We start from the raw sequence: 14,078 nt of genomic DNA on the forward strand, positions 1-14,078 counted from the left end.
GGGACTGCCCTATATCTCCAGTCCCAAGGATGGGGGTACACCAGCTGCCCCTGAGCCCAGGACATTCAGCTGGATCTGTTCTCACAGGAGCCAGAGCAGAGGTACTGGGTAAGACAAGGAGCCCTAGAGCTGAAGTTAGTGCCCAGGGCACAGGACAGACTTTGGGGTGAGGAAAAAGGAGCTAGAAACACAGTGATAGCCGGGGTCTGCTGGGTGAGTGAGGAGGGACTGTACTATTAGTTGCTGGGATGCAAAATATACCCTTCTTTTCACAGGAAACATGGTTCCAATACAGCAGGATTCTCGGCTTCGTCTCATTTTGCTGCTGGGGCTCTTGGGAATGGTGATCTCACTCCATGCCCCACCTAATAATTTTACACGGGCTCAGTGGTTTGAGATTCAGCACTTAAATATGGTCTACACTCAATGCAATGCCGCAATGAGAGTGGTTAACAGTTACAGAATGGTATGTAAAGATAGAAATACTTTTCTCCACACAACATTTGCTTTTGTAGCTGGTATTTGTAAAACCCCAAATATAAACTGCTCTGACCGACGCAGGATGAACTGCCATAATAGCTCAGTCCAAGTGCCTATAACCGACTGCAACCTCACAAGAAATGCAACGAATTACACAAACTGCAGTTACCGACAGACATCGGCAAAGAAGATCTTCATCATTGCCTGTGAGAAGAGATCACCTCGGGACAGTCCCAGTTACCCTGTGGTTCCAGTTCACTTGGATAAGATCATGTAAATTTCAGGTCAGCACTTTGGCCTGTGCTTACCTGCCAAGCCCCATGGTCATAGCTGCAATTCCTATCCCCCGATCTTCCCGGGATATCCACATCAGTCCTCATGGCCCCAGCCCCCCTGTGCCCTTTAAGCTTTGCTCAGCTGAAGCTACATATGTACCCACAATAAACTTTGCAACATTACACACAAGGCTCTGTGTGTCTGCTTGTGCCCTTCTGTTGTGTGGCTACATCCTGGTCTAGAGGCGTTTCTCCTTCTCAACAGACATTTGTGGGAAAATGAGAGACATGAGGATAAGAGGTTCCTGTGTCTTGAAGTTGTGCAGACTTTTCCTTCTTTCTGCTGTAGGGCAGGAAACTGAGGCTTCCATTCATAGCTGACTATTTCAATATCAGGGGGCACAGAGTCCTCAGTAACTAGAAACAAATGTATTTTATTCTGATCGAAGAATCATACACTAAATGATAGCAGTAAACTATATGGTGTAAAAATGAAAAGAAAGGGGAATATCATAATTGTGATAAGACCAAAAGAATAAAGCAAATTTTAGGCTCAGAGATCCATTTTTAAAGAAGTATATCAAATCTTCAGGTATGTATGGTCATCCTAGGGGTGGATCTAGAGTTTGAGTCTAATGTGGAATGATATAAAGTGTTCGGGTAGTACATGATCAGATTCTAGTACCACCTGGAGAAGGGGTGGCACTCTTTTCTGAGAACTTCTATGCCCTGGAGGAGGCAGCAGCCTGTCATGTTGTGGAGAAGGTCAGGAAGGAGACCTGGAATGAGGCCCTCTCCCAAGGATGGGTCAGTGGCTCATTCACATTCAGGTCAGGAAGGGGCACAGGCTCCAGGACTCTGGAAATAGCCTGACAGAAAAGGAGGCCGATAATGACAGCCCCTACTCTCCCTCCATCCCAGAGCTGCACTCAGGAATCAGTGAGGAGCAGGAAGGGAAAGCTCCTCACACACTGGGGTCAGGAGCAGCATTCAGGGGATTGCTTGGGAGACAGGCTGAATCTTTTGCAGGACTTCACGCAGAATAAAACAGAGGTGGCTTGTCATCAAATCTGTACCTCTGTCCTTGAGTCTGGTGTTTCTGACTTCCTTTATATCAGCTCCTTTTCCAGCTCCAGATATATAGTAATTTCCTTTCCTCCCACCCCCCATATGATCATTCATTCTTGCTCTTGGTAGTACTGCACACACCAGCTGCACTGGAGCATTTTCTCTGGAGAAGCCATTGGAAGATTTGTTCCTCGGTTGGAGTTATTGCATGGAGACCCTAGGTTTGGAAAATTCTGGAGTTCAGCAGAAACCACTGACTTCAGGTTAATAAACAGTGGAAAGACATGATCTCACTCTTCCAAATGCTTTGGAGTAACAGAAGAAGGAGTTGGAATACCGCAAGGCTGGAGTCACATTGGCCATGATGCAGGATGCAGTGAACCTTCTTGTCTCTACAGATCATGTGTCTCCTCCCAGACATGGACACAGCCTCTCTAACAGTTAACTCAGCTGCCCCATCACTCTCTGCCTTGTGTCGTCTTCCCCCTCCCATCACTCATCCCTTCATTCACGCAGCAGATAACCGATGTGCAGGTATTGTCTTCTAGGTAGTTATCTAAGGTCGTGCGGATGCAATATAAACAAAGATACACTCTTGCCCTTATGGTGCCTATTCTACTGAGAAGAATTCAACTTTCAAAATTATTTTTTTCAGGTGATAAGTGTCAGGGAGGAAAACTATACTGAGGAATACAATGTACGGCCATCTCTCAGTATCTTCAGGGAATTGGTTCCTGATCCCAGAAGATATCAAAATTCACAGATGCTCAAGTACCTTATTAAAAAAGGGTAGTACTGTTGGCCCTCCACATCCACGGGTCTCACATCCACGCAGCAGGCCACCTGTAGTGGGTCTCAGTTAGTTCATAGAAATCAATCTGCAGTGTGGTTGTCAGGGATCCAAAAAGGAGTATATTCTGAGCAATATGAGAAGTTGGTCATTCAGAAACTAAGGGGATAGCCATACCGAGAGAAAGCATTCAAAGGGCCTGACATGAATATAGATTAGTCATGTTAGAAAAATAAAAATTAGTTTCACAGGACAAGAGCATTTTAATCATGAGCATTAATGATAGACATAAATGAGGCTCAGGTACTTCATACCTGTGAAGATAGCTAAAGAGCAATTTCTTATGGGGTACCAATGGAGCATGTCAGATACTCTAATAATGTGACCTGAAGACGAGTCTGCCAGCTGTGCAGGAACTGTGGGACAGTCAGGAACTTGTGCTACCCAGGCCAAATCCCAGAGGCAAGGGATAAGGTAATGGCAACAGAGCAGAAGAAAAAGTGCAGATTTGGGATTATGTTTTCAACTTCAAATGATCAGATTTTAATGAAGGATTCAAAGTGGAGGGAGAGGGGAACAGAGGAGACTTCCTCCTGTCAGGAAAATGTACCTTCATCCTCTCATGAAGCCCCTATTGTTCTCCCTCCCTGAGGCCACACTCTGCCTCCTGCCCTTAGGCTTCCCCACCCTCTTCCTGCTATTTCCCTGTTCCTCAGCTTCCCCACTTCCTGTGCTGAAGGTTGGGTTGGGGTCAGAGGGAGGTGGTGGCCCTAAAGCTTAAAAGTAGCTTATCTTTTCTAAGAGGCGTGAGGATTCAACACAGAGCAAGGAAGATTCTGTGCTCTGTGATGACGAACCCGTGGCTTGGCTTCCACCACCCTCTGTGATAGACATTCAAGATCTGGCTGCATTAAACCTGAGGCCAGCAGCATGGTGGCCACTATTAGAAAAGTTAATTGTCCACATCAACATATTCCAAGGACACGTTCCTTGGAGTCCACTTCTCTTCCCTAAGCCTCCATTTCCAATTTTGTAAAATGCTCACAATAGTACCCAGTCTCAAAGAAGTCTTGGAGGAGTGAAAGTCATTAGTGGTAACACACTGTAAGGTCCAGCATGAAGTGAACGGGCAGTTCACATTGTTACTGCTTGTGCTTTATGTTCTAACATCAGGAACATTGCAAAGCAAGTTCCTCTGGAGGGTACAAAGAGGGTTGTCTCAAATGACCCTCAGATCAGAGCAAGAAGGTCCCAGGGTCAGGTCAGGAGATGTGAGAGGAGAGGAATCTGATCTAAACCGTGTGATTGGTTTTTGTCTGGAACTGAGATTTTACACACTGTGTTTCCATTTGAATCACATAAGGGAGAGAGATGGTGACAACATGGATGAACCTAGAGGGTATTATGTTTGGTGAAACAGCAGAGAGTGAAAGACAAATACTGTATGATTTCCCTTATATGGGGAATCTAAACAGCAAATGAGCAAGCATCACAAGACAGAATCAGAGTCATAGATACAGAGAACAAACAGGTGTTTGCCAGAGGGGAGTACAGTGAGGAAATGAAAGAGCCAGGTAAGGGAGATTAAGATGTACAAAATTCTAGTTATAAAACATATGAGTCTCATGTACACATTTACAGTGTGGGGAATATAGTCAAAAATTATGTAGTATCTTTGGTAACAGATGACAACTAGATGTCACGGTGTCCATTTTGAAATGTATAGAAATATTGAATCACTCTGCTGTGTATCAAGAGCTAACAGTGCTGTAGGTCAATTATACTTCACAAACAAACAAATGAAACAAACTCATAGAAAGAGATTAGGTTTGTGGTTACCAGAGGTAGGGGATGAGAGCGAAGAGGAATTGGATGAAGATAGTCAATCTTCATCTTCAGGTTAAACTATTTTCAGATTAAAAGGTAAGTAAGTGTTACAGCAGTAATGCACAACATGATAAAGACAATTAACACTGCTGTATGTCACATACGAAAGGTGTTAAGAGAGGAAATCCTAACAGTTCTCATAAAAAGGACAATTTTTTTCTGTCTTTAATTTTGCATCTATATGAGATAATGAATGTTCACTAAACTTATTGTGATGATCACTTCATCATGTTTGTAGGTCAAATCATTGTGCTGTACACCTTAAACTTACGTAGTGCCCTGTGTCAATTGTATCTCAATAAAATTTGAAGAAATAAAAAAGAGTGAGGCAAGGACTAGGGAAGAGAGCACAGAAATCCTGTTCTTATCCCCAGTTCAAATTACCTATGAAACACAGCCTTTTTTGACACTAAAACTTTACTTATGTTATTAAACATAACTGTTTAAATGGATAACTGTTACTTGTGTCTGAAGTCTGAGTTATAATAATTTCATAAGGACAATGCCTACTTCAAAATTCTTAGTATTTCAAGGTATATTGAACTCAAAACTGGTGACATGAGAGAACTTAGTGAACAGGAACAGCAGGGTGATTAAAATGGACAAGAATACTGAGTAGATCAGATTGTTTACATATTCCACTGAGTTAAAAATGCGAACCACGGCACCCCATATGGACATTACCAAATCTGAACTTATCAAAAATTCAGTCTCACCTGGAAGGTGAAATTTGTCTGGAGGGGAATCAAGAGCCTTAGTGGCAACTGATAATGAGAAAGAATGAATTCTTCATTTCCTTTTTAACAAAATGTGAGAGCCTTTTGCCACAGTTCTTTCATTGTGAGCAGTTATCTCAAAAACAGAGATTCAAAACCAAGTGGAGGATTAAATAAATACATTCATTCATCTACTTTAATACCCTCTACCCCTTCCCCAGATTTTGGCCAGCTTCTGACCCACAGGGTCCTCCACAGCTTTGACTGTTCAGGAGTTCCTCCGGCCACAACGGTGTGCTGAAGGCCCTTCCCTCCATGTACTTGGCCTTGCTGACGATGTCCTAACAATCTGAAAGAGCAGTTACACTGTCCCGAGAAACAAGGAACGGTTATGGCTTAATGTGCAGCTTATCAGGACTCTGATGATGAAAAGAAAACTGAAGTTTCCCTCTCTTTCTCCATTTCCGTCTCTCCAAGATCCTGGTGCACACATCAGGCAAATTTCTCTCACATTTTTTTAAGGTGACTGCAACAACTCCAAACCTTATACCACCTCAGGAATAAGTCCAGCAGAAGATAGCCCTGTCTTCAACTGCCAACATTTCCATCAGATATATCTGGTTGTGTAAAAGGTTGACCTCAGAATCAACACCTGTGATCTGAGAAATGGAATGCATGCATTCATTAGGTCAAGAATGGTTCAAGGACCCTCACGGTCCCACAAACCATTTTGCAGTATCTATTAGGGTCTTACCTTTCAAACCATTTATCTATATGAGGCAAGATTCTCTTTACATAATTTAGCAAACTATCATAGTACAATGGATGAATGCAAAAGCAGATATAGAATCCAATTGTCAACACAGAGTCAGCCAGTAAAGAAAATGTGAAACAACGGTATTCTGCTTATAAATTTTTCTTTTTGTTTGAGAAAATAGGCTTTTAAAAAAAAATACATGATATATATCAACATTTAATGATTCACTATTGCTATTATTAAATGAATTGTGAGTTAATGGTTAAGCATTCTAAAATTTCTTGGTCCTAATTTATAATAAAGTAAATATATATAGATATAATCAAATAAACAAAAGCTCTTTGCTGTTCTCAATAACTTTTATTTATTTTTTTAAATATTTATTTACTTAGGCTGCACTGGGTCTTATTTGCACATGGGATCTTCCCTCTTCAGTTGCAGTAGATCTTTAGTGTAGCATGCAAGCTCTTAATCACAGCATGTGGGATCTAGTTCCCTGACCAGGGATCAAACCCAGGCCCCCTGCAGTGGGAGCACAGAGTCTTGACAACTGAGCCACCAGGGAGATTCCTTCAATAACTTTTAGTGATACTGAGAGCAAACATTTTGAGTCCTGCTGTTATGGAATACTGGGCAGAGGTTGGGGTGTGTGGTCAAGGTGAGGTTGTCCCATTCTGAAACCTGGGTTCATACCCACCCTGCTGCTCTCCCATAACATTTTGTGAGGCCAGAAATCCAACTATGGTTTTTCTGGTATCAAGCTATTATTCTAGGCAGTGGGAGGTGGATATTGGTTGTAGCTGATCTATCAAAACAAACAGTAGTGTTTGGTCAGTCATCATGACTTCCGCAGAGTCTTAAAATGGGGACTGTTTTACTGAGAGGTCAAAGGAGGTTGAATTCAGTGGGCACTTTCCATGGTCTTTATTAAGATGCCTTAGAAGAAACTAAGGCACTGTGGTGATCACCAATACCTAGTCTTTGTGTTCCACTCAGTCACAAAGTGAATCTTGCCTATGCCTTTGTTGCATTTAGAAAACAACAGAATTCGGGAGCTCAGCAGTCAGCACTTCCAAATCTTCCTTCAGGTGATTCTGTCATCACCCGTTCCCACCCTGGCTTTGGGGACTCACTTTAGCTGACTCTGACTTCATAAGCCTATGATGGAAATCGATAGTGTCTCGATATTGGGGCTATTCCAAGGTGAGAGGAAGTGGAGGTACCATTTGCCTTGGGAGCCCAAGACAACTCCAGCTACAAGTACTTCTAATCAGGGATCTGCATCTTAGCATAAGCCTGTGTTCACTTGACCCCATCACCACCTGAGTGCACACGATTAACCTACTGTCATTTTGACATTTTCCCATTGACTAAAGGGAGAAATGATCAAAGGTTTTGGCTGAGACCCACTATGTGAAATAGAAGGCCTCAGTTCATCGTACTTGTGTCTCAAACAGTCAGATGCTTAAGTAAATTTTTTGAATGAAAATAAATATAAATATAATTCATAAATATGAATATAAATATATTCCTATAAATACCTTTTATTAAGGAAACAACATTTTTACCTTGGAAACAAAACCCTGATAAAGCAGGTATTTCAGCCTGGATGATACGCCCTCCTTAGACAAAAGACTCAGAGGCAACCTACACGGATGACACTTACCTTAAACCTGCTATGCATCCTGCCTCCCTCTAAGGAGCAGCCACAATGAAGGAGAACATCAAGCTCTGTTTCTACCTGCTATTATGTCACTCTCAGGGCCTCAGTATAATCTCTAAAATGGGGATAATTATACCTGCCTGATGGAATATTGTGAGGGTCGATTTAAATTTTAAAATTCTTTTACAAATGGGAACAATCAATATGCTTTTAAATATGTTCAGTGTGACTATAAAATAAGTTATCTATCCTGGTATCTTAGTTTGTGCTTAGTCGCTCAGTCGTGTCCAACTCCTTGGAACCACATGGACTGGGGCCCGCCAGGCTCCTCTGTCCATGGGGATTCTCTAGGCAAGAATACTGGAGTGGGTTGCCATGCCCTCCCTCCAGGGGATCTTCCCATCGAAGAGACTGAACCTAGGTCTCCCACATTGCAGGTGGATTCTTTACCATCTGAGCCACCAGGGAAGCCCAGTATCTTAGTTTATCCTCCATATATAAACATGGTTATTATTTTAACGCTCTCCAGTATTAAAAGCACTTTCTTAGTGTGGTGGGCAGCGCGTCAGTCTCATAAAAGACCAAAGTTTGACCCAATTGATACTGACTCCTCAGATTCCTATTACAAGAAAAACCAACTGAATTGTGCCAAAAATATTCATTTTTCCCAGGCTTCACTAGGTTCAGCAACACCATGTGTATTTGGAAGGGTTTTCTGTTGTCAAGCCACAGCATCTCCCACCCGACACCCACACAGGAGTTTCAGAACATAAGGCCCGAGGAAAACCCGTAGTACCTGGGGTAACCCGCCAATAGCAGGGGCACTATAAATAAACACATGATGCTTAATATTGCTGCTTTTGTTCCAGTATCTTCATTCCAAATTGTTTATACTAGTAAAACTTTGAAAATAAACAGAATATCCTGAACATGGGGCTGTATAAAATACAATAGTATATCCCTACATACCAGGGTCCAGCCCGGGTTGGATCCAGGGATTCCCTCGGGAGGACGGCGTTGGCGAAAAGGATAACAAAGCAGAGAAATTAGAGGCTCATTATAACTGGTTTACGCGGAAAGTCAATAAAACCCGTGACATCAGGTTTGCTCTGACCACGGAGGCCACAGGCGCCCTCTAGAATCGCTGAAGGTGGGCCACCTTAGGCACCTTCTGGAGTGGGTCTTAGAAGCCCAGGCAAGTAAGTGGTCCCAGAGGACCCCCACACTCCAATTATATGTCCTGAAGGAAGAACAGAAAAGAAAAGGAGAGAAAAGGAAGCAAGAAAGAATGACACGGGGAGACCAAGCTTTGAGCAAGGCCCATAGCTTTATTTTCAAAGGGAGCTTATATACCTTAAGTTGTGCATAGAGGATAATAGGGGGTGTAAAGTCATGCAAAGTCAGCAGTCTTTGATCCTTATTGAGAACAGGCTTTCTTTTCTGCAAACTTATCGTATACAAATGGTTTAGGTGATTTACATCATCTTTTGGCCAGAAGGCCTATTAACATTTTATGATTCTGATAAAGGTTTGTCAACCATAGACTTATTTTCTCTAAGAGTAATTATTTTAAAGTTTGGCGCCATCATCCAAAGGTGTTAGATAAAGTTGCATTCCTATAGGGCGAAGGTGCAGTGGGCTTACAACAAAGGAAAGAATGTATTACCTTAAGGGTCTAAAGTTGTTAACACCAAGGCCACTACTTATTTTTTCTATATACCAACTATATTAATTAATATACTTCCAAGGATACAATACAGGGGATGTGGAAACTTGGCAGCAAGCATTGGCTCAACAATGAAATCTTCTACTATTTCTATTCTGACAATTTCTAACTCTCCGAGAGGCTCTATACTATTTGAATATCTTAAGCTTCCCATGCCTCTCGGTTGGGAGACTGTAAACAATCGTATGCTGTAGGAGTCTGGGTAAACCTGTCAGGCAAATTAGAGAGCCCTCTGAGGGGTTTAGATTGAAACACTCCTATTACGCACAGGAGGCTAATTAACTAGAGCTCCAAATTGATTTCCTTCAGAGAAAGGTGGTTGGGGATAGCCCCCCATTAATGTCAGAGGAGTTGGTGAAAGTCGTAAAATAGTAAAACAGACAGATTCTGGTTTTGGGGTAGACGCTCAGGCAGGTCCACGGAGTGGAGGGGGGTGGGGGGGCCTCAAGTCCTGACTCGCCTTTGCATATCAGGCCTCTCCACATGAACTTTGTCATGGGTGGGAACTCCCATGCTGGCTCCCGGCACTTACAAAGGAATACTATTCAGCCATTAAATAGAAGGGGCTTCCCAGATGGCCCTAGTGGTAAGGAACCCACCTGCCAATGCAGGAGACTTAAGAGATGCGGGTTTGATCACTGGGTTGGAAAGATCCCCTGGAAAAGAGCATGGCAAACCATCCCAGAGTTCTTGTCTCGAGAATCCCATGGACAGAAGAACCTGGGGGGCTACAGTACATAGGGTCTCAAAGAGTTGGACACAACTGAAGCAACCAGTACATTAAATAGAATGAGGAACACTCTTGCCACTGGCATGGAATATGTCCAAAATATATTGTCAGTGGGAAAGAGATATTCAATGTAGAACACTGAATATAAAATGTTACTACTTATGGGGGGGGAGGTGGGGAAGAGGCATCTATCCACCTGTCAACAAACTTAAAAATGCGTGTAACATGTAGATGATATAAAGACTGTAAAAGTATACCCAAAAAACTGAAAAATTATTGCATCTGGAAAATAAAATTTGGACCTATTAGACAAGAACCAGAGGACAACATTCTTTTTACTAGATTTGCTCTCTTAGTATGTTTGAATTTACATCTGTCATTTACCCGCATCTGTGTTTTTAAAGGAAAAAGTCAAATAGACTACTTCACCTTAGCCCCTTAGTCGAGTAAGGAAGGGTCCCTGGTAATAGAAAGCTCAAACTTTTCTATTTGTTTTGAAATCGAAAGCTCAAACAAAGCTTTCTATTTGTTTTCAAAGCTCATAACTCATATTTATGACATAAAACATAAACTACCATGGTGATGCAGCACAGAGCTGACCTCGGAAAACCCAGCTGGGAAGCTGCAGATATTCCCTCCTTCCTCCACCTGCCTCCTTCAGCACATCAGCCTCCTTCGTGATGGAGAGTTCCTGGTACACAGTAGGCGCTCATAATCTGAAACCGTCTTGCTTACTATCCTGAGGCTTTCCTCAGTGATTAAAAGAGCCTTTTGAAAGTTCGAAGCCAGGTCGAAGAACCAGAAAGTCATTAAAAGTTCTGGTCCCGCTCGGCCCGCAAGTTCCAGGCGGCGCAGCGCCCCCTGCCCACCGAGGAGGCGGCCGTGGGAACCCTCCCCCGAGCGCAAAGGCGCTGAGCCCGTATGTGGGGTCTCCGCAGCTCCAGGCCCCCTCCTCTTCTAGCAGGGCTTCCGCCTCAGGCTGTGCTTGCAAGTCTAGGGTTTGTTTCTAAGAAGGAAGCGGAGGCCCTATGGGTAGAGCATCGAAACCCCTGTCAAGAGTCCTTGATCTGCGCCTCAGTGGCGGAAGCTCTGTGGGAGAAGAGACCCGAAGAAAAACGCTGTGGGTCCGGTCACCCGGGCCATGGGTCAGCGCCATCAGAGTTCTATTCGAGCTGCCGTGGGCCGATCGATCAGTGAGCCCAGAGAACATCATCCCAGGGAGGGAATATGACTTTCCCATATAGATGCCCATCATCCTATCAGCACATACGCACGCACGCAAGAACTTGCTGACTCTCCGGGCCCTTGTGTCCTTCAATCCCTCCTAGGTAGAGGGCGAGGAATTCGAGGAACAGGGGAGAACCAGCCAAGAAAACGGGCCAGAGTGGAGCGAGGCGCAAGCCCAGCACAGAATTTCGCAGCAGCTCCTGCCCTCTGTGAGAGAGGCAGCTGCGTGGGGTCAGCGAGGGGTGCGGATTTGGAAGCGGAAGCATTGGAACGGACTGAAGGTCCCCACAAGTAAGAAGGGGCTTGTATCGCAGCACATGTCCTACTAAGAAAGGGGGAGTCTATACCAGCCCTGCATTTGACCTCGTGGGTAACCGGCGTGGAGCTTTAGTTGCACAATAGATGGTAAAGTCTGGCATGGAGCCGCTATCCCTCAGTGACCTTGGCATCTTAAGAATGTTGTGTAGTAGCAACTGATTTGAGGAGCCTTATTCAACAAACATTTCTTGAGTACCTATGTGTGAGACGCTGTTAGAGGTATGTGGGAGTCATCAGAGAATACAGCGGACAAAAAGAGAGAGAGAGAGAGACAATAAACATAATAAAGTATGCAAGCTGTATAGACAGGATGATGAGCTCTGTGGGGAAAATACAGCAAGAAGGACAATGAGGCAAAGCTACCAGGAGCATTTTTATATTAAGGGTCATGAGAGAGCCAGGAGACACCAGTGTCCCAGACCCAACATGCCGATTGACAGGTCTGTCTGTCTTGAGGGCACCCGGACTGATCTTAAAGGCTTTTCACGCTTGTTTCTGTCACAGAAGCCCCACTGCCAGGTCAGAATCATCAAGGAGGAGGGAGTGATTGGCCATACTTGATGCTGCTGAGCCTGGAGAATCAACTCGGCTGGGGTGGGGAGGTCTCATTTCAAGTGCAAGGAGTGCCCCCTAACTTCTACTTATGGAGCTAAGGAGTCAGTTGAGGAGACTGACAAAGTTCTTGGCCTAGAAGAAGACTGTCTTGTCCAGGTGTGAGTCGGAAAAGGATCTGAGTCATGTTCTCTGTCTTAGAGGAGGGAATGAAGAGACAGAGAGGAGGAGATCTCTATCTCACTTCCCCCAAGTTACCAGTCCTTCTTGCCTCAGACCCCAGACCTTCAGCACTCTCCCCTTCTCTTTCTCCCCCCTTGTCTGAGTACTCACGTGATAGGCTCATTTTGTCTTCCCTTCCTTTGTCTTGAGCATCCAGTTCAAGCTCCTCCCTCTTCTTTTCCCTCCATCCCACTACCTTGACTCTGCACATTCTTCTAGAGATCTCTACAGGTAGCACACTGATCCACCTCATTTCTAAATAGCTGCATGGTACTAATGGAATCCTTGTTTCAAGGAGCCACGTGTTTGAAAGTCAAAGTTAGTCACTCAGTCGTGTCCAACTTTTTGTAACCCCATGGACTGTAGCCCACCAGGCTCCTCTGTCCATGGAATTCTTCAGGCAAGAATGCTGAAGGGGGTTGCCATTTCCTTCTCCAGGGGATCTTTCTGACCCAGGGATCAAACCTGGGTCTCCTGCATTGCAAGCAGATGCTTTACCAACTCAGCCACTAGGGAAGCCATGCGTTTAATTCCCACTTTTATCTCTACTTTTCTGTGTCAGCTAGATAAATCACTCCAGGATTCTAGTTCTCAGATGTTAATTGAAGGATTTGGAACAAAACAAGTTCTCTTGTAATTCTCTGAATTCCTGATAAAGGAGTAAAGGTGTATATGTGGAGAGAAATGTCTACAGAAAGGGCAATCCTCATTTCTGAATTTTTCTACTATGTAAAGCTTATTTTCTTAAAAGATTATGCCTAAATCCATAGGAAATAGGTCGATTACCTGAAATAAAATAATCATAATATATATATACATACATGTGTGTATATGTGATGGTTAATTTTCTGTCCACTTCACTGGCCCATGGGGTGCCCAGATGTTCAGTCAAACCTTATCCTGGGTATTTCTGTGACAGTGGTTTTGGATGAGATTAATATTTAAACTGGTAGACTAGGGGGACTTCCCTGGTGGTCCAGTGGCTAAGACTTTGTGCTCCCAGTGCAGAGAGCCCAGGATTGATCACTGGTCAGGGAACTAGATCCCACATGCTCCAACTAAGAGTCTACATGCTTCACCTAAAGAGCCCTCATGCCATAACAAAGATTAACAATCCCATGTGCCCCAACTAAAACCTGGCATGGCCATATAAATAAAAACAAATATTAAAAAAATTAAAAATTGGTAGACTGAGTAAAACAGATTCCTCACCCTAATGTGGGTGGCCCTCATCCAGTCAACTGAAGGCCTGAATAGTTTGCTGTCAGTCAGCATACATTAGCAGAGTAGTTCCATTCTTCACTGTCTCCAGAGAGGTTCACGAGTCTCTGGTCGAATAGGAAAGCAAAAAGCCTGCAACTCATTAAACCTAACGGAAAGCTTTGATGGGTGCTATGCAGCAAAGAATTGATGCTTTTGAACTGTGGTGTTGGAGAAGACTCTTGAGAGTCCCTTGGACTGCAAGGAGATCCAACCAGCCCATTCTGAAGGAGATCAGTCCTGGGTGTTCTTTGGAAGGAATGATGGTAAAGCTGAAACTCCAGTACTTTGGCCACCTCATGCAAAGAGTTGACTCATTGGAAGAGACTCTGATGCTGGGAGGGATTGGGGGCCGGAGGAGAAGGGGAGGACAGAGGATGAGATGGCTGGATGGCATCACCAACTCA

The 14,078-nt window shown here is 43.9% G+C and overlaps 1 protein-coding gene across 2 annotated transcripts; it reads left to right on the forward strand.

Moving 5' to 3' along the window:
• On the forward strand, window positions 1–1,091 carry RNASE2 (ribonuclease A family member 2). 2 transcript variants are annotated; one of them, XM_006062049.3, is made up of 2 exons: window positions 1–101; window positions 276–1,091. In XM_006062049.3, the coding sequence occupies exon 2, from the start codon at window positions 281–283 to the stop codon at window positions 755–757; it is 477 nt and encodes a 158-aa protein (XP_006062111.1). In that variant the 5' UTR covers window positions 1–101; window positions 276–280; the 3' UTR covers window positions 758–1,091. The 2 variants fall into 2 exon arrangements, with proteins under 2 accessions (XP_006062111.1, XP_006062110.1); XM_006062048.3 differs by having other exon boundaries at window positions 5–108.
• The last annotated feature ends 12,987 nt before the right edge of the window (window positions 1,092–14,078 follow it).

This window comes from Bubalus bubalis, chromosome 11 (assembly GCF_019923935.1).
Source record: "Bubalus bubalis isolate 160015118507 breed Murrah chromosome 11, NDDB_SH_1, whole genome shotgun sequence".
Classification (NCBI taxonomy): domain Eukaryota; kingdom Metazoa; phylum Chordata; class Mammalia; order Artiodactyla; family Bovidae; genus Bubalus; species Bubalus bubalis.

What these genes read in the sequence shown, in the direction of transcription:
- RNASE2 (XM_006062048.3), top strand. Translation starts at nt 30, where the DNA reads ATGGGGGTACACCAGCTGCCCCTGAGCCCAGGACATTCAGCTGGATCT. An exon ending in AGCCAGAGCAGAGGTACTGG is followed by an intron (nt 109 to 275) that starts GTAAGACAAGGA and finishes TTCTTTTCACAG; the next exon opens with GAAACATGGTTCCAATACAG.